Source organism: Pogona vitticeps, chromosome 3 (assembly GCF_051106095.1).
Source record: "Pogona vitticeps strain Pit_001003342236 chromosome 3, PviZW2.1, whole genome shotgun sequence".
NCBI classification, from domain to species: domain Eukaryota; kingdom Metazoa; phylum Chordata; class Lepidosauria; order Squamata; family Agamidae; genus Pogona; species Pogona vitticeps.
The window spans coordinates 48,165,762-48,186,681 of NC_135785.1; the positions used below are offsets into that span (position 1 = coordinate 48,165,762).

General features: G+C 39.9%; 1 protein-coding gene across 5 annotated transcripts in view; it reads right to left on the reverse strand.

Moving 5' to 3' along the window:
* The window catches only part of STAG1 (STAG1 cohesin complex component), a 249,125-nt gene that overhangs the window by 39,730 nt on the left and 188,475 nt on the right, over positions 1 to 20,920 (reverse strand). For all 5 annotated transcript variants that reach the window (XM_072995831.2, XM_072995830.2, XM_078389310.1 and 2 more), the window contains 4 exons: positions 19,169 to 19,242; positions 17,724 to 17,847; positions 14,236 to 14,334; positions 2,451 to 2,530 (listed from right to left, as the gene is read on the reverse strand). In XM_072995831.2, the coding sequence (XP_072851932.1) occupies positions 2,451 to 2,530; positions 14,236 to 14,334; positions 17,724 to 17,847; positions 19,169 to 19,242 (377 nt within the window). The remainder of the gene's footprint in view (positions 1 to 2,450; positions 2,531 to 14,235; positions 14,335 to 17,723; positions 17,848 to 19,168; positions 19,243 to 20,920) is intronic.

The window sequence follows — 20,920 nt, forward strand, 5'->3', positions numbered from 1 at the left end:
ATTTGGCTTTGTTCTGACTCTTCGTTAATTTTTGGTGAATTTTTTCCCCCATTGAAATGCATTGAACCTAAGTTTGAAAGCTGTCAAACCTGCAGTTCAATGCTTTCCAATGGGGGGGGGAATTCACCAAAAATTATCGAAGAGTCAGAAACTGTTTTAAATGCTTGGCTTCGTTAGAGCACCTTGTAAAACGTGTGCAAACTTAATTTGTCTTTGTTCTGACTCTTCGTCAATTTTTGGCGAATTTTCCCTCCCATTGAAATGCATTGAACAGCTGTCAAAATCGGATTTAATATTTTCCAATGGGGGAGAAAAAAAAAATCACCAAAAATTAACAAAGAGTCAGAACAAAGCCAAATTAAGTTTGCACACGTTTTAGAAGGTGCACTAACGATCCCAAGCATTTAAAACTGTTTTTGAACCTTTTAAGACACACTTAAAATTGCAAAAACGGACATCACAAAACCATTGGAATACAGTGGGGTCTCGACTTACGAACGGCTTGACATACGAACGTTTCGACTTACGAACCGCTCTCATAGGAATACATGGACTCGACTTATGAACTTAGATTCGACTTACGAACTTTTTTTCCCCTTTTTTAAAAAGCTAAGTCATCTTAGGTTAGAAGGAAAAAAGAAAAAAATATCCCCCTCTAGTGGCAGAAGGAGGAATAGCAGCTTCCCATTAGTTTCTATGGACGAAAAGAGCAGATACAGATTAAATGGTTTTCAATGCATTCCTACGGGAAATGCAGATTCGACTTAAGAACTTCTCGACCTGAGAACTGCCTTCCAATACGGATTAAGTTCGTAAGTCGAGACCCCACTGTACATTGAATAGGCTTCAATGCATTCCAATGGGGGATACATTGTTTCGCTTAGCGATGTTTCCTATGGCCATTTTCGCTTAAGGACGGTAATCCGTTCCCATTGGAACGGATTAACCGGTTTTCAATGCATCTCTATGGGAAAACATGTTTCGCTTAGCGATGTTTTCCCCTAGCGATGGTTTTTTTGGAACCAATTAACATCATTAAGCGAGGCACCACTGTAGTAACTTTTTCCCCATTACGTGCATCACAAATTTTTGTGTGTACTCTAGAATGGAAAGCACAGCCATTTTCATAGAAACATATTTATTTTTTCTAAACTTCAATCAGCCTGTAAAGTACATTTTTCCAGAAGTTCTGAAACATGCCAAAACTTCGGTACTGAAGTTTCCACTCTTGTTTTCCTTACTTGCCAGAAATTATGGACTAGATGCAGACACAGCTTTCATAATCTGCTAACCACAAGCAGGAAATCCTGCATGAGAGGAAAAGTGGGAAATGTAGAAAAATTCTTTCTTCCCTTTTATCATTTATATTAATTATGATGTAACAACAGGTCAAGAATTTATGTCCTCCACAATTTTTCATAGACTATGAAAAACAATTTAAAAATAAAGCACAGACAAAATCTTGTAGAGAGGCTGAAGCAACAATAACAATATTGAAATAACTGAGCAATATCAAAGACGAAACTGGGCAATATCAGAGACGAAACTATCATTCAAAATGTTTGCCTGGGGCCATAACAACAATGAAATATATGCTAAAGAGGTAAGTCTCTTCAGAGAAAACAATTTAGACACTGGTGCTAGTGACATTTAAAACTAAACAGGACTACAATTATAACTAAATCAATATGATTTTCTTATACGTTGAGCAAGCACAAGCATGGCTAGAACAAATAAACAGTGTTAAACCACTGTTAAAATAGATCGTAGAAAGGAGTGTAGAAACACATACAAGGAAGAGGAAATATGTGGAAGGGAGGGTTGCAAAACACACACTGGCTGAAATCTTGTTGCACAACTTATGCCTGTAGAACAGTGATCACCTCACCACCAGTGAGTGATTTTCAGTAATTTAAAAACTTTTGTCTCTTGGCTTTTCCAATTCCTGTGTAATCCCTTTCATCATATGGAAGCTGTGAAAACCAGAGTACAGAAGAAGGCAGTTTTTATCATAAATCTCCATTCTCAGATGATGTTATTGGCCGGAGAAGGTTTTCAGTACTTGAAGATATCTTCCCCTTGTCCCATGCTTCCCAAAGCTTCTATGTGAGGAAATGAATTATATATGAGCCAGGAAAGTCACAGAAATAGGAAGTTTTTAATTACTGAAAATTGCTGCCTGCTGGCAAAATAATTACCTTTCTACAAGCATAAGCAACACAACACAATTTCAGCCACTACTTCACAATCAAGTCTTTTTATGTCTTAATGTTACCTTTTGTCTTGAGTACCTTTGGGGAGAAATGCCCCAGTACAATCTGCACACTAACTGGAACCCCAATATGTCTATTGGGCAACAAGCTATTTTTCACTACACAAAGGGGAATGATAATGCTAGTATAAATTATGTACTGGCAAACGGGAATTGTACTACCTTAAAATATACTCACTGAAGTATTAGTGTGACTAATCGAATAGCTTCTACAGCAACATCATATTCCTTATCAAGCGTCATTGATACAATGCGATCCTGAAAAGATAAAACATGTGTTTCCAGCAGAAACAACCAAGAGCATATAAAAATGGTTTAACAAGCAAACCCTTCTTCTGCATATGACAAACTGTTGGCATCTTCTAACTCTGTAGGAACATATTCAAAAGAGTGATTTTGTGCAACAATGCATAGAACTTGGAAAATATGGCCTTAGCCAGATGTCACATGACCCTTCATTACTTTCAAAACTGTTGTACAATTGTTTAATTTAGACCCCAGTCCACTAGAGGAAAGTGTGTGAGAGAAAAAGATAGTGTCAGAACTTTAAAAAATCAAGGTATCAAACACTGAGAAATAAAAGGGGAGAGTACACCTTCTTATGATATTGTCTCCATCTACTCTTGAATTTAGCCCACCCATCACCAGCACACCTCAGATTATCAAATATGAAAACTCTTAAGTATTTTTCAGACCTTATTCAGAAATAAACATCCTACTTCTGTGTTTTACACACTCTCTTTTCTCTCACTTTCACACACAAACACTCTTTAAGTATAACAATTTCTTTTTCCACCAGCAGGAAAATATTCAATACATTTCAGTCATCTTACTTGCTATTAAGTATTACTTTTTTGTTTATCAGAGGTGCTGGGAAAGCTAATGAGAGAACCTGTTAGCTTGTTCCTTTTAAACAAATGTAAAATTTAATATGAAATGCCATGTGAAGGGCAAATGACAATGCATACATCATTAAGAACCTGGAGAGGTAAGTAAACAAAACAGTAACTGCACTAAAGAGGATATCACAAAAGGACTCAACAGCCAGAATGAATTCTAGATAACTGATATTGAGAAGTAAATAGTAAGACAGTCTGGATGGTTCCTAAGAAAGGATGGCTAGTGCCCTTCTCAACAGGGATATCTGAAGAATAAAGAGTTATAAAAACTAGTGGATGATATTAAATATTATCAGAAGTGTTTTGGATGGTAAAGTGTTAATTAATCCAGAATCAAAAAGGTACTTGAGAGTATTGCTGGTCAATAATTCATAGGCACTAAACTCTGTGTACAATACAAACAAAAATGGTCTAATACAGTGGTTCCCAACCTTGGGTCTACAAATGTTCTTGGACTACAACTCCCAGAAATCCTGGCCAGCACAGCTAGTGGTGAAGGCTTCTGGGACTTTTAGTCCAAGAACATGTGGGAACTCAAGGTTGGAAATCCTAATATACATAGATGTATCAGAAATGCTTATGTACAAGGTTCAATTAAATTTGAAGTAAGGAACAATTTTTCTGATATATAATTTAGAAATAAAGCAAAAGCAAACATGCTGCCTATATACTGCCTCATAGCACTTAAAGCAGTTTACAACTGAATTGTGCAGACTACACACTGCCCCATCTCCATGAGCTAGGTACTCATTTTACCAACCTTGAAAAACAGAAAGCTGAATTAATCTTGAGTAGGTTACCTGAGCCTGTCAGGCTTGAACTCATGAATAGAGTCTCTACTGCAGTATTGCAATTTAACAATTGTACCACAAGATAATAATCTTTTTACACTCCTCTTGTATGTCTTAATTTCAATGGAATTTGTGAGATTGAAAAGAAAGTCAGGGAAATCATTCTACTATAGAAGTGTATAAATATGGGTGTTAATGTGAGATTGGCAATTTCCTTTATCACTGTCTGAAGATCTTAAGAAATGTACACGAGTTAGCTGAGTAAGAGCTTTCCTTCTGATCAACCTGGGAAAATTAAAGGGAAAAAGAAAAGGCAAAACAAAAATGGCAACATATTTTGTCTTTATTACTACAGCAATAGATTTATTTTAATGTAAACTTTCATGGATCAAAATCCACTTCTTCAAACACAGGGAGTGCATTTTAATCAATGAAAATTTATAATGAAATAAAGCTGTTAGTCTTTGAAGTCCAATAATATTTTGCCTTTTGTATTCACCTTCCCTACTTTCAATATTTCTTATTGCTAAGGAACTTCTGTTTCAGCTTACATACACTGAATTTTGATATCATCTTTCATTAAGAATACAGTGGTGCCTCACTTGATGACATTAATCCATTCCAGCGAAATCGTCGTCAAGTGGAGAAAAAACCCCAATTGAAACACACTGAAAACTGCTCAATGCGTTCCAATGGGCTAAATACCTAATCGTCCAGCAAAGATCCTCCATAGGGCGGCCATTTTCCGGTGCCTGTCTTGTGAAAAATCCGTCCTAAAAACAGTAGGGAGCCATTTTGCACAGCGGGCGGCCATTTTGAGAGCCGATCAGCTGTTTTTAAACCATTGTTAAGCGAAAAATCAGTTCCCAAAGCAGGGAACTGATCATTGTAAAGCGATTCTCTCCCATTAAAACATTGTTTTGCGATCGCTATAGCGATTGCAAAAACCTCATCGTCAAGCGGATTCATTGTTTAACGAGGTAATAGTTAAGCGAGGCACCAGTGTATTTTAATATAATGAAAATTTGTTTGAAGGATGTTAGTCCAATACCAAAATTTGAATTGCACACAGCTTGTGGTACACTGTGGTACACTTTTAGATATAACTATTGAAAATTAACTGGTATTTCAATGCCCATGAAGTATTGATGCTGTGCTATAAAAATGAGGAACAAAACCAAACAGACACCATTGGGAAGTATAGTCAGCAGCATCACAGGAGTAAAGAGCAACAGTCTCATGACAGAGCAAGACTCCCATGACAGAGAAAGAGAGGTTAGTTACCTGTAACTCTTGTTCTTCAAGGGGTAATCCGTGAATTCACACTACATGGTTCATTCTGTACTTGCACATATGTTTCCAGAAATTTCTAGAGCTTTAGCACATGTGGTCTGCCTGTCCTGGCAATTGCCTCAGTTCCTAAGGACAGTATGCCGCTGTACAAAGCATGAGACAGACATGATGGACCAAGGGGAGGATGGGTGCGAAGTGTGAATTCACAGATGACCACTTGAAGAACCAGAGTTACAGGTAAATAACCTCTCTTTCTTCTTCATAGTCTCTGTGAATGCACACTATAGGGTGATTAACAAGCTCACTTACCGAAGGAGGGATGTCATGGAAGTACTGATAACAACACAGCTCTGCCAAAGACTGCATCTGTCTTATCTCTGACATCAAGGCAGTAGTCAGTGGAAAAGGTAGACAGGGCTGACCACGTGGCAGCTCTGCAGATGTCTGGGATGCCAATATCCTTTAGAAAGTCTGTGGAAGCAGCGACAGCTCTAGTGGAGAGTGCTGTGATTTGGGATGGTATAGGCTTCTGAGCAAGATTGTAAGCTAGGCGTGTGATTGTCGCAATCCAACAGCAAACCATTTGGAAGGAGATAGGGGATCCTCTGTTAGGTAGATGGTCTATGTGGGGGTGGCCCCAAAGATTGCATAGATGGAGAAACACTGAGTCCACTTGTGTGTTTGAGTGTGAAGTTGGCTTAGTGTATCTGCTAGGTCATTGTCCTCAGAGGAGATATGAACTATTACAGGATAGATGTGATGTTCATAGCACCATTCCCATAGCTGGATGGTGAGGTAGAGAAGGGAGATGGAGTAGGTACCTCCTTGCTTGTTGATGTAGAATAAAGCGGTGTGGTTGTCTGTGGTGACCTGTACATCACTTCCAGAAAGGATGTGTTGCCAGTGCAATGTGCTCGCCATCTGATGGGGCTGACGTTGGTAGTGACTTGAATGGTAAGTTGAAGGGGCATGAAGGGCCTGCCTATGAAGAGGTCAGTTGGCTTATCCCATCATATTAGCTGAGAGGCGAGCTCTGGTGTGACTTCAAGAAGTTTGATAGGTGGATCAGAAAGTGGGTTGAAGAGAGACAAGTACCAAGCCTGGAGTGATCGCATTTTTAGTTGAGCATGCTGTATGACTGAGGTTGTAGAGATGATTAGTCAGAGGAGGTGTTGGGTTTGATGGGCTATAACGGTAGCGTGAGGTTGGAAGTGACACAGAAGTGAGTGTAGCTTTGCTGCCCATTCCTGTGGGAGGAAGGCACAAACCTGTCATGATTTCAAGACTTCTACAGTTTGGGACGGTCGTAGGATGGGTTTGTCCATGTTGACTTTGAGGACCAGATCCGCCAGGAGGGAAACAGTGAGATCAATGTCATGCAGGGCCTTGGAACAAGAAGGAACAATCTATGTATGGAAAAACTGTGACTCCCCGTACACAGAGATGTGCAGCTACTGGGTCAGTGCACTTTGTGAAGACCCAGGGGAGCAGTGGAGTGGCTGAATGGGAGACAGAGTCCCATTGAACTTGTAGACAGAGTCTCCAAAGGAGAATCTGAGGAATTTGCAATGATCTGATTGGATGGTTATGTGGAAGTAGGCACCCTTTAAGTCTATAACGGCAAACCAGTAATCTTTCTGAAGGAGGGGTAGTATGTGTTCTAGTGTAACCATATGGAAACGTGTCAGGGCAATGTATGAGTTGAGGTTGTGTAGGTCGAGGATGGTTCGAAGACCACTGTCTCTCTTGGGAACTGTAAAATCCTGGGTCGGGAGTAAAACCCTGGGTTGCTGTCTAGTGAAACGACAGGAGCGATGGCATCTTTTAACAATAGGGATCAAACTTCTTCTAATGTAGGTAATGGAGTTGTTATTTTTACTACTGTTGAGGGTGGCAGAAGAGAAAATTTGATTGCATATCCCACGGTGATGATGGAGAGTATTCAAGAATCAGTAGTGATGGAGGCCCAAGTTGGAAAATGGGTGGTGTTGAGAGACCGTAGGGTGGAATGTGGGCGGATCTGGGAGGGAGGAGAGTCAAAGATTCTGTTTGGTTTTCTTGTCAGGGCCCATGAAGGATTGTCAAGGGTGCTGTCATTGTATAGTTTGTTGAGGTGGAAAAGATGAGGAAGAAGTATTTCTCTATTGACTGGTGAACAGTACTGTTGGTAAGGGTAGCTACAACGCCACTGGTATCATTGACAGAATTAAGGTTGTCTATTATAAGAATGTGTTTTTCTCATTTTCTGCAGGTTATCTAGGATTTCATCCGTTTTGTCGTCAAAGAGGCCAACATCACTGGATGGTAAGTCTTCAATCCGCAGGCGTGAATCTTCTGATATATGAGCAAAACTAAGCCATGTGGAGTGTAACTGCTGCGGCCATGTTTGGAGGCAGCTTCAATCACATGGTGAGCTGTGATTCGCTCTTGGTGGGCAAGGGCCATGGCCTTTTGATGTAAAGCAAGGCCTCGAGCTTTCTATTCATCAGATGCAGCTTAAAGGGTTAATAGAGCTTTATTCCAGAGGTGACGATAAGCTCCCATGGCTGCAAGATATTTGGCAGCATGGAGGGTGAAAGAAGGTAAGGAGTAGACCCTACGACCAATTATGTCAAGCTTTCTGCCCTCGCGGTTATTGGGAGTGGTGTTAGAGCGGTTGCAGGTTCTCTTTTGTGTGGCATCCACTATCACTGAATTGGGGGTGATGATGGATGTTTAGACAAGAAAATGGTATTGTCTCTGTGTGTTTTATAGAAGTTCTTGATGTGTCTTGAGATTTGTGGTAACAAGGAGGGTTTAGATCATGATTCTTTGATCAGCTGAAGGAGAGAAGGAATGAACCCCCAATGTAGTTGGGGGGTCTGGACCTGGTTGATGTCTTCATAGACCTTATCAGATTCATTTGGTACCAGTTGTTGGGCATTGAGGTCCATGACTTTTGCTATATGGAGAATGAGTTGGGAATAAGAGGAGTAGTCCTCTGATGGTGACGGCGGAATGGCATTGGCTACATCAGTCAGGCAGGGTAGTTTAGGTGGGGATTTGCATGCTGGTGAAAAGTCCGAGGTTTCAATGTCAGAAAGCAGCTGAGCAGAATGTGAAGAATGGTACCGTGCCTGTAGAGAGCAGTGTCTGTATGGAGATACAGTATAGAGGCATGGGCCATTTCGTCTTGGTGTTAAGGTGAAGGGATACAGTATATTGTTTGGTGTTAATGGCATTGTATGACTTTGAAAGCAGAGTCTGTGAGGATGGATGTGGTGTGGACCTCTGAGGTGGAGGAGAATGTCTATAAGGGTGAGTGGCAGCCTGGTATAAGTAGTAGTGACCTGAAGTGAAGATGAACAAACTTGAGAAAGTGTAGTCGTTCTGTAGTGTGCGACTGGGTCAATATAGAGTTTTGAGGGCACTTTGGTACTGTGGCTGGTTGGACAGAGTGTGGTTCTGTAGCATGTGGTCACTCGCTTACAGTAATATTCAGTTTCGGTGCCGGGGAATGAGGAGGGAGGTTGGTGAAAGAAGATGTTTCATAGAATGGTTGAATCTTCGAATAATACAGTGGTGCCTCGCTTAACGATTACCCCGCTCCATGATGAATCCGCTTAACGATCGCAAAATGATGTTTAGATAGGGAAAAACACTTTACGATGATCAGTTCCCTGCTTCGGGAACTGATTTTTCACTTTACGACGATCAAAGCAGCTGATCGTCGGGCTTTCAAAATGGCTCCCTGCTGTGTTTCCTCGCTTTACAGGCACTGGAAAATGGCCACCCTATGGAGGATCTTCACTGGGCGCTGAGGTATTTCACCCATTGAAACGCATCGAGCGGTTTTCAATGTGTTTCAAAGGATTTTTTACTTTCACTTGATGACGATTCCGTTCTACAACTATTTTGCTGGAATGGATTATCGTAGTCAAGCGATATTAAGGAGGAGACGGTGATTCTGAGGAGTTGGAAAGATAGTATGCATACCGATTATGTTTAGGTTCGGTATAGAACACGGGATCATATTGCCAGTATCAGTAAGATTGTTCTCAGTGTCCTTTAGGATGAGGCTCATAGTAAATTGGAGGCTCACATAAAGTGACCTGCTTGGGGTAGCGGTAATGCCCATCATGTGCTGCTATGAACCCCTGACTAGGGGAGCTTGTGAATGCTCAGCATTGGATCGGCAGGTCTCCAGTGTATGGTGGATCTTTTGAGACAGTTTGCGAGGTGGTAACAGATCAGCTAAAGTAGATGCTGAATCGAAAATGGAGACAGAGCAACCCATAGATTTGGAGCTCAAGTAAACCGACTGGGCAACTACTGTAACCTCAGCCGAGGTATTTCCCCAGCCAGGTGATTGAGTGAGAATAGGGGGTAATGGATGCCCCAATGGTGGGAGATTGGAGTAGTCATCTGCAGAAGGGGAGTCAAGGCAGAAAGTCTGTTGGTCTGGGACGGACGGTGGAGGAGCAGCTTTGTCAGAAGAGGTATACCTGGATTTAGTAGTTGGAGAGTCGAGAGAAAACTTATTTTTTTGTTGTTGATTTAGAATGATCGGAAATTGAGGGCAGTTTCAGAGTTGGTACTGGCTTCGATGTTGATCCCGAGGGCTTCAGCTTTGAGATGGACTTTGATTTTTATTTAGTCTGAGCTGGTCTTGATACTGGGGAAGCTGATAGCATTTCTGTGTCGTGGGATTGAGGGGTCAGTGTAGCTTCCATCAAAGATGGTTGGGGTCTAAGGGAGCGCTCCCAAAGAAAGGACTGGAGGTGCTGCTGCCTAAGTTTAAGTGCCTGTTTGATGAGATTCTTGCAGGCCTGGCACAATGAAGGCTGGTGGGATTCCCCAAGACAGAAGAGGCATAAATGTGTCTGTTGGAGAGGGGAATCGTATTGGGGCACAAGTCGTACAGTTTAAAAGGCCCCGTTGGGGCCATATAATGGCAAGAAGGAGGGGGTGTCAGGGGAGAAAACAGAGGATTACTTGCAGCAACTTTCCTGCTCTTCTTTCCTTTTGTATGTATTTGCAGAAACAAGAAGTAAAGAAGGAGGCAAACGGAGCTCTGCTAGTTGAGATGAAACCTCAGCGGCAGCAAAAAGGAACTGAGGCAACCACCAAGACAGGTGGACCATGTGTACTGGGGGGGCGGTCCTGGCGAATGTGTGCTAAAGTGCTAGAAATTTCCAGAGACCTCTGTGCAGGTGCAGAATAAACCCTATAGTGTGCATTCACGGAGACAGTGAAGAAGAAACTCTAGTAAGTTGTTATTTAAAATACATGTGTTTTCAACCTTCTCAAACATGAAAACACAAATTGAACACAATACAAAGATACAATTTGAATTCACTCAGGGTACAAATTCAGTGGAAGGTCTCCAGACGTAGCAAGCAAATGAGCCAAATTTGATAAAAGCAAATGAAATTAAGCTGATAACTGGTGCTAGCTGTGCTTTTATGGACAGAGTCAAATCTAGATCTAATTCACAAAAGGAGGGGAACGAACACACTATCTCCACCCCATTTGTTGCTGTTTTTATTTATACCCTCTCATAGAAAGCAATTTTCTAAAGAGGAGACCCTCCTCTATGCATGGCAGAGGAGGCAATGCACTAAGTTCAGAACACTGAACTTTTCCAGCATTCCAGTCTCATATCAAGCGAGGCCCTCTTCACATGGAGGGAGATGAAAATTACGACACAGCAGGCAGGACTAGTGGCCTCCCAACCCATGAGGTTATGAAGAAACCTTACAAGAAATAACAAGGTCAGACATCCCCACTCGAAAGTCGTTTTAAAACTCTGTCCAAGTCAGTAGGACGTAGCTACATATAACTTGTAAATTAAAGAAGCTGTTCATGTCCATGAGAGATGTAACGCCCTTTGAAATTAATTATTTGAGGATCAACATGATCACAGAAGCACAGATAAATACACTTGGATTAGAAGAAGAATATAAGAGAGTAATTTCCCCAGCGTGTACTCTCCTTTGCTAAATTTCTTCCAAATAAATGAAATAACTTTCTAGACATTTTTATTATGTAGAAAAAACTTAAAGGAAAAATTGATTAGTATTAGTTTTCTGCTACTGTTTCCAACAATATAAGGCCCATAAACAGTTGAGTTCTCTGGTGTGCTATTGTTTGATCTTGGATTGTTTCAATACACAATAGTTTAAACAAACAGTTCAGATGCAATAACAGTATGCAATCAGTTTACATTAGGAAGATGATGCATCTGATTTCCACTTTATAGGTCTGAGGAGTGCATTTGCACTTAAAGGCTTGAACAGGCTAATTCCAATAATGCTGAACTACAGTTTAGTGTTATGTCCCAATTTGGTTAAAGTGTGTTCACATCCTGCTCTCTCCATTCCAGTTTGTTCTAACCCATTTGTTACAAAGTATGAGTCAGGCAACTATAATATTATCAAATTATAACCAAATAAAAGGTGGGGGAAGAGGAAGCATACAGACCTGTAACATACGTCTAATCTTTGAAATCATGGTTAGGAGAATCAGAATGCAACCTCTAGCATAAGCCATAAAACAAGTGACTGTGTCATAGTAAGATCATTCTCTCTCCGTTGCAAAGACTCAATTATAGTGTCATACAGCACAGTTTCAAGCTTATTCCAAATAAACTATATTTTGTTTACCACATTTTGTCAGGTTCAGCTCACATGCAATAAAAATGGAAGTGAACGAGTCTTAAGTCCTCCCCGTGCCCACGCAGGAAGGAGGAGTAGAAATGCTTGATAACAGAGGGAAGCTATCGTGTTGGAGTTTTAGCAACTTTCATATGCTGCCTTTAAAAGGTTTTGGCTGGGAGGGACTTTCTGGGCTGGTGTGACTGTCAATCAATCCAGCAGTAACCAATTGTTCTCTCTCTGCCTCTGAAGAAACCCAGAACTCTCTATTTAAAGGTCTTTTTCCAGTTAGTCAGACATCTAGTGCAATATGTATAAATAAGCAAGACTATGAGTCAGTTAAGCCCTGTTCATGTAACCAGTGATTTTTTCTACAATATGCGGTATCTGATCTGTTCAGAACTGTGAATAAATAGAATTTTTATTCTTTGTCTTATCAATGTCCCAGACTGTAAGTACCAGTTGGTGACAACCCATAAAGGGTGGTCTACTTTGGGGAGACTTGAAGCTAATTCTGCTCTGTAGGTCTCTGCACTTTCTACTGCATAGATCGTTCCCCCACCCCGAGCCAAAGATCACACTGCCAAGAAAACTGTGGATTACTGTGATGCCTCAACACAGCCACTGCAAAAGCTAGCATGCAAGAAAACAAATATATCTATAAAGCATGCTAATTTCAGATTCTCAATTTATGTTATTGAGATTTCGCTGTTATGTGCGAAAATTACTTTTTCAGGAGTGACTCCTGTGGAAGTGAGATATAAACCAAGAGGGATGGCACCCTTCTTCCTTTTTTAATGTGGTTAAACTGTAGAACTGCAGCCAAAACTTAGTTCACAACCCAAGTTCCATCCCAAGTAGCTGGCTCAAAGTTCACTCAGCCTTCCATCCTTCTGAGGTCAATAAATTGAGCACCCAACTTGCTGGAGGTGACAATGTTTTCCTGCATAATTAAACTGTAAACTGCCCAGTGAGAGCTCTAAGTGCTATGGGACAATATACAAGAAGCATACTTTGGTTCCCCCCTTTTTCCTGCAAAACACTGTAGATCCAGAAGTCTTAGTGTATTTAGACAAGAAACATGAGAAAGATGCTCTTTAGAAACGAAGGATGGAATAGGCACTTCTCAGTCCAACCTCAACAAACTTTTATTCTAATAGAGAAACTTGTCTCCTAGTACAGGGGTTTCCAACCTTGGTGTCCTTGAACTGCAACTTCCCTGGTCAGCACAGTTCAATGCAGTCCAAGAACATATATAGTACCCAACATTGGGAACCACCGTCTCAGTAAAAAAATTCCAGTGATCTGGATTATGGATGGTACCAAGTGCAGCAATAAGTGAATAAACAAAATTAATAATTAAAATGAGCTAATCACATAGGCGATGACACACTGCAAAAGTACTGATCAAACTAAAACAGTGGATGGGTTATTTAAATGTTATGGAAAGCTGCACATGAGCCACTCAGAAAAAACAGGCTCTCACTCGGAAAGGAAATGTTTGAAGGGCTGTTCAACTTCAAGAGCAGGAAATTGTCTGAGGCATCCCTTAGCATACTGGATATTAAGCTTGACATCATTTGTTGGTTTACTAGTTTGCTGAAATACAGGAATTCAAGGCTTTAAAAAAGAAAAGCATATGACATTTAGCTTAAGGAACCAGTATTCTATTTTAATAGGAGCAGATTAGTGAGGGGTCAAAACTTTTATTCAGAAAAAAGCATTTGGGAAAAACAGACAAATTCCAATCAAGTTTAGGAGAAGTGCAATTGTAGAGTTTACAGCAGGGCTCAGTAACATAGGATTATAGGCCATATATTTCTTCAGTGCAGATTTGCAGCCCCATCTCCCTCTTCATAAAAAAAGTAGTATTTGACCATTAATACCCTATTTTTCCCCTTTCAAAACAAATTGTGCACTTTTTGTGCATCCATATTACAACTCCATTTCTGTTCCTGAAGGCATCTTAGTAGTAGCAATCTGCTTGCAAACAATGTGTGAAAGAAACAAACTGCTGTGTTTTATGGGGACGGGGTGGGAAGAATGGGTTAAAAATGTAAGATTGCTTTTTTGCCGCTTATTAGGACAGGAGAGACAAGGAATACATGTGTAAGGTCCTTGGTGGACTGAGGAGAGACAATGCAGACCCCCAATCACCAGCTAATGCACACTCCTGGTTGATATGTATTGGGGATGTGTTCTGAGCTTTAAAGGTCTGTCATGTTGTAGTGATTAAAACTTAATCCTGGCAACTTGATTTGTCCTATAAATTAAACTTAACAAACTTAAGAAACATGAAATTAAAGAAGCTAGCTTTTCCACAGTATTAAAAATCTGGCACTTACCTTAAATCTATTTGTAAATAGCTCCAATTTGGGGAACAACTCTCTGTTGGTATACAAACTCTGCAAAGCTTTCAGACACTTCAATCTCACTTCACCTTGCTTAATAGAAACACACAAGAATTTACTAAGTGTAATAAAATACACAAGAAAATCAAGTATAGATATTCTAACTGAATATCCTGGAAATGTCTGACCTAGCACAGTGAGACATCTTAGTCATACTGTATTATGTTTGGATTACTGTACATGGCTACCTTTGGAAAATATTTAGAAACTTTAGTGGGCTCAAAATGCCACAGCCAAACTGCTAACTACAGTTCGTTACAGGACCACATAACTCCCTTGTTACAACAGCTTCACTTGCTACTGGTTTGTTTTGGGGCAAAATTCAAAGGGCCAGTTTTTACCTACAAAGCCCTAATTGACTTGGGCCAAAATTATCTGAAAAACTGCTTTTCCCTTTATGAAACTTTCTGGGTTTTACAAAAATGAAGGGAGGCCTTTTTCCCAGTCGCGCCACCCTCATGGTGACGACAAGAGGGGATCTTTCACTGTCACTGCTCTGAAGCTGTTTAATTTCGTCCCATGGGAGCATCAGGCTGGTTCCTTCTTTGTTGTCTTCCGCAAGCAGGCAAAAAGTTTCTCTTCAGGCAGGCCTTTTCTCGGTAGTTGGCTGCCTAAGAAGTTCCTAAAAATGGGGCTGCTCTATTTTTAGAAAGTTTTTAAATTGTTTTCATTCACTAATTTTTAATTTGATATCTCCTAAATTTGTTTAAATGTTGTAATAATTTATTTTTAAACTTTTAATAGTATTTGTTTTAACACTGTGAGTTGTGTTGACAGGAAACTAAAAAGTGCAAGTCTCTTACTTGGAAGTAACCAAGACTGCCTTAACAGAGTGGGTATCATGTACCGATACAAATTATTAGTATCTTGAATGCTTCCTTCAAGCACAACTATTCAAATAAATACTGATATAGATTACTTCTTGAAATGCCGGATTCTCTACATTAGGGCAGGCACCTCCCTGATTCAAGGGATGAACAGATCCTACCATGGATTGTGGAGGGCTGAACCTCCCTCCTTTGACACTTCACCTGCACCCAAAACATTTTTCTATAGACCAAGTGATTTTAGGACATAATAATGGGATCAAGCGACAGGAAGCCACATTTCAGCTGAATATCAGGAAAAATGTCTTAACTGTTAGAGCAGTATGTCATGGAACCAATTACTTCTGGAAGTGGTGAATGCTCCAATGCTGGAGGCATTCAAGAGAAAACTGGATAACCATTTGTCTGATTTGCTTTGATTTGAATTCCTGCACTGAGCGTGTGTGTGTGTGTGTGTGTGTGATGGCCTTATAGGTTCCTTCCAACTCCATTACTCTATGATTCTTTGAGGCTTTTTAAAGCAGAAACAAAAAACCCTCTCATATTCAAGATTTTTTTTAAACCATAAATTTGGTGGCACAGATTCTTCAAGCTCCCAAACATGGTAAAGTTTCCTCCCATAACCCATAGAAGGCACAAGGGGCCTTTTTGAGCAAATTTTAAAAAAATAAAATGCACTTGGCACATAGTAGTCTGCATGGATTGCAATTCACATGCTTGTGCTCCAAAAAGACAAGACATATAGATGAATACATAATTAAATGTTAATTTTAAGTATTGCAATAATAATACATTTCTTTAAAAATCAGTTTTAAATTGATAGGAACATAAAGACAGCTCTGTTTGCACAGTCATCTAGATCAAGAATCTCCAAACTATGGCCCGCAGGCCACATCTGGCCGATCTTGCCTTTTTATCTGGCCTGGCATGCGCACATGTGGGAGTGCGTGTAGGAATGCGTGGGGGCATGCATGCAGGTGGGAGTGTGTGCATGTGAGAATGTGACCATGCATGCATGCAGGACCACATGAGTATGTGGGCGGAAGTGCATTCATGCAGGCAGGAGTGCGTACATGCGTATGCGCATTTTCCTTCGGCCCTCAAAAATCTGGAACATATATGTTGTGGCCCTCACTCTGAAAAGTTTGGAGACCCCTGATCTATACTATAAGATGAACATGACCAGGTTTTAAGGCACTGTATTCAAAGTGCAGTTGTTTAGGCAGTGTATAGTTTGCAGATGTCTGCCACTGATATTAAGTAGGGTGTTCCTGGCAATTCTAGTACTAAAGGGTAAAAGTAAAGAATCATAGAATGATGAAATTGGAAGGGTCCTATGAGGCCTCTGAGTCCAACCACCTACTCAATATAGGAATCCAAATCAAAGAATATCTGACAAATGATTGTGTACTTTCTCTTGAATGCCTCCAGTGCCAGAGTGCTCACCACCTCCCAGGGGAATTGGCTTTATTGTCATGCTTCTCTAACCATTAGGATGCAGTAACATAACTAAAAAACAGTTTATTTGATGAAATACAATTATGTATATGGCTCCTGAATAATCAAAAAGGCTCTGTATTGCTTCAGGACTAAAAGGTCTTATTGCAGGATACTTATAAGGTTCCTATCACCAGTAGTTCTATGTCCTAATTTGTTGGCAAAATTACTTACAGAAGTTATATTTCCTTCGTAATTAACTCAACATAGCTGTCTATATATTGACCTGCTTTTTTGACTAGATTGGTCTACTGGGCATTCTAATTGTCAATTAGGGGTTCACAACTTCACTTGACAAAGATTAAAGAATTAAGTACCTGCCATTAACCTAATTCCAAGTAAGGAGGAAAAGCCCGATAACTGGATTATTAGCCAGAAGGACAACAGTGATTAGCATAAGGAACTATAGCTAAAAGACTAGAGGGACTATACATATTCATCTGTTTTTTAGTGTAAGAACCATAAAAATAGATTTTCTGTGTGTAGCTACTGCAACAATTACAAAGGAGAGTGCTAATTGTTGCTGACTGCAAATAAGATCAAGCTCAGTCTGGCACACTAATATCTGTTCAACAGGTTGAATGTATTAAGTAGACATCATTTTACAATCGTGAAAATGTTCCTTATACATTGACCAGGTTTTAAGGCACTGTATTCAAAGTGCAGCTGTCTAGGCAGTGTATAGTTTGCAGATGTCTGCCACTGATATTAAGTAGGGTGTTCCTGGCAATTCTAGTACTAAAGGGTAAAAGTAAAGAATCATAGAATGATGAAATTGGGTCTTATCCATGAGAGAAAATACAGAACCAATCAGGAGGTTAAATTCTTCACTATTATAGCCTGTTTTGACTTTTTGATCATTACATATACAGCTCTGCCTTTCTTTAAGGCACCACCTCCAATTTTTGATGAAGAAAAATAAATATGGAAAGCTAGAACAGTATTACAATTAATGTGATCAAGTATTACTGAACTATCAAAGTTAATATAGTTTGAAAAAATATAAAGCTAAATTCTCTTTGAAATGAAAAGAATAAGAAAACATAGAAACAGATTATTCTTACTTAGACAATCTATCCTACAGGAGGGAACACTTACTCGGTCATGAAGTGTCCAACCAACATATTTTAAATAACTATCATTCAGGAAGGCATCGCTGTACATTTTCATCCACACTCCGATTTCTTCAATACAAACAGCTCTAATCTCAGCAATAGCATCACTGTGAAACAGGGATAAAAACATTTGTATTTTTTCTTTGTATGAATATAAATCAGTTATTAACATTCTGTGGAATCCCACCTTTCTCTGAATTTTTCTCCTTCAGAATGTTTTTCCTGGTCTTTCCTACTGCCTCTTATTCCTAGAACTGTCTCCTATAAGCCACATGCAAGACCATTTTCTCTGACATCCTCCTACATCCAGGCTTTGACACAACGTCTTGCATCCCACATACCTAAGCAATTAACATAAACAGGATTCTTCACTTTTGATGCTCTTCTATCCCCTTCCACTGTTGTTCCCATGTCAAATTTTGAAGTATAAATTCCTTTAGGCAGGGACTATTCTTTTATACTTTGTGTTAATGATGGCATATAAATCATAATATTTTTTCCTAGCACTTATCTATTTGAGGTTCTCTCCATCTTTTCCCCTCAGAAAGTATGCTATCAAAATCCTGTTAACAGAAACTGCATGCCACAGCAATCATGCAGCTGTTTTTCCCAGCCTGTGGCCTAACCTTCATCTGCCCAATTTCACAATCAGGGTACAACCAATGGACTGTGTGAAGAACCTGCAAGGGAGAAAGCCCTTGAATAACTGCTCCTCTCAGATTATAAATTCCTATGAATTTATAAAGTAATGAGCTTCGTTTTATTTTCAGAATGCACCTTATTTTTTCTTGGAAAGTCCAACATTGCCTTATGATACTCACTCACAAAAAATCTCTGAAACCTTATATACTACAGTACGACTGCAGTATCAGTAGGCGACTGGTTTCAAGCCCTTCCCCCCATGGATGCTGAAAAATGAGGAAGTATAAAATGCTGTATGTTGCATTGTCTCTGAGTCCCTCTTTGCAGGGGTCTTCAAAGCATGGCCCGTGGGCCACATCTGGCCTGCCTGGCCTTTTTATCCAGGCCATAAGTGTGTACATGCAGGTGTGAGTACGAGCAAGCAGGTGGATGGTAGTGTGTGTGTTTATGTCGGCAGGCAGGAGTGCGTGCGGGCTGGTGTGTGGGCAGACGGGCGGGCAGGCAGGAGTGTGCATGCAAGGATAAGCAACCTATTCCCTCTAGATGTTTTTGGTGAAAATCCCCAGTGGTCATGCTGGTGAGAACTTATGGGAGCTGTAGTCAAAAACAACTGAAGGGTATCACACAGCCTGCCCCTATGGTATACCAATTTTCAATAAATTTTCTTCCAGGTATAAATGAATTTTAAACAGTCATAATCAACTATCCTCTCTGATAGTCCTATGCACAATAAAAAGTTCAGATATTTCAGTGCCTGAATATAGCCTTTCTTCTCATCCTCCTTACCGGTATCTATGGACGAAAATACCCTTGAAAATGGAATTCATCATATTTTCAATTTCATCTTGATTTTCTTGCAGCTGAAATATAAAGAGATTTTTATTTATTTAAACTAGCATTCTAGGCTAAGTCTGTTCAGTTAGTTACCAATATTCCAGGGCAAAAGAAGGATATCTTCCAAGTATTCCTAACATATGAAATGAAATATTTCCAAGGTATTATATTCCTCAATATTAGGATGGGGGCAGCTCATATAGTTTGGGATTCAGCCACAGTCCTGACTCAAACAACAGGCTATGGACACAATTCTAAAATCCCAGAAATTCTACCCAGTTTTGAATTTGATGAGCAATCTAAAACTGAATACAGACACAAAGGAAACAGTGACGGAAGGGCAGTTTTTTGGTTCTTGATTCAAGAGTTCAACTGCTCTGGGTAGACGAACGTTCCTTCAATGCAACATGATCACAAACCAGAACATGAACTAGTTGATACTGTTGCTCAGGGCTGTATTAAAAATGTTTGATTTGCAGCACATTCTAATATGCTTAGGTCTGTGTGGTGCTGCCTTTGAAGACTGATCACAGATTTAGTTTGGAAAACAGCCCACTAGTCTTGGTTTCAAACTGATTTGGGTGTAGGATGCTATAGAAGCAGCTGAAATCAGCTCAGGAAGGAATCTTGCTTCAGTAATGCTGCTTCAGAAACTCAAAGCTTCCTTTTTCTCCACTTATTACTACTGGAAATCAATACTTCATTTAATACAAAGTATAAAGGTATAAGTAAGAGATACTCTGTAAGTCACACAAAATATCAGGAGTTAAATTATTCTCCTATGAACAAACCAATCTTTCTCTCCAAAAATGAGTAGTGGTTTGCTATAATCCCACTGAATAACCAAGTATGGCTTGTTCAAAATTCATAAATAAGACCTTACATTCAATATAAAACAGTGTTGCTTATTTGATGTAACTGATTCGTTTCTACACTCTGTCTTGAAAACCAGTGTTTATGGAGTCAATAGATGAAATTCTGTTGCTTAGTGTAGTAAACTGTAACTAAAGCTAGCCCACTGAATCAATGGAACTTACGGAGATGCCGACTCGCCAAATCTCTACTGACTCAATGGGTCTACTGTAGTTGCAATGTAATATGCTAAGTAACAGGATCTCAGCCACAGTCTCTCACAAGTTAATACCACCAGTGGCCCATTCTTTTAAACATAAGAAATACAAAATGTCCAGGCAGGGCAAGATATGTAAATTGATAATTTAAATGCTTATGGCGTATAGTTTTCTAACATTATATATTGTAAGTAACTAATACTCAAATACTAATTCAATTTAAACATGTTTCATTAAAAAAGGATATATGCATAATTTATTTATATCTCCACAATCAGGATTACTGTGTACTGGTGTTATGAACTGTCATAATAATACATAGGTGTCAATTAGAGATGGACACAAACCACAGTTGGGCAAACTGGCATGGTTCAGTGGATCAAGCCCGCAGTTGTTGTGTGGGTGCCCTGGATTCTCCTCTCCACCTCCTCACACAGATACCCACCTAGGAGGCAGAGCAGGGAAGCCCAGGATGCTGCCACTGAGTGGGCACCTGCAGGAGGGAGTGGGGTGGGGAATCTGGGGCATATGCACAACACTTGTGGGCCCAAACTGTGCAAAAGTGCCAAACCACAGTTCATGCCCATCTCTAGTGTCAAATGTCTCACACAGCTGATATATGCATTTTTATTAG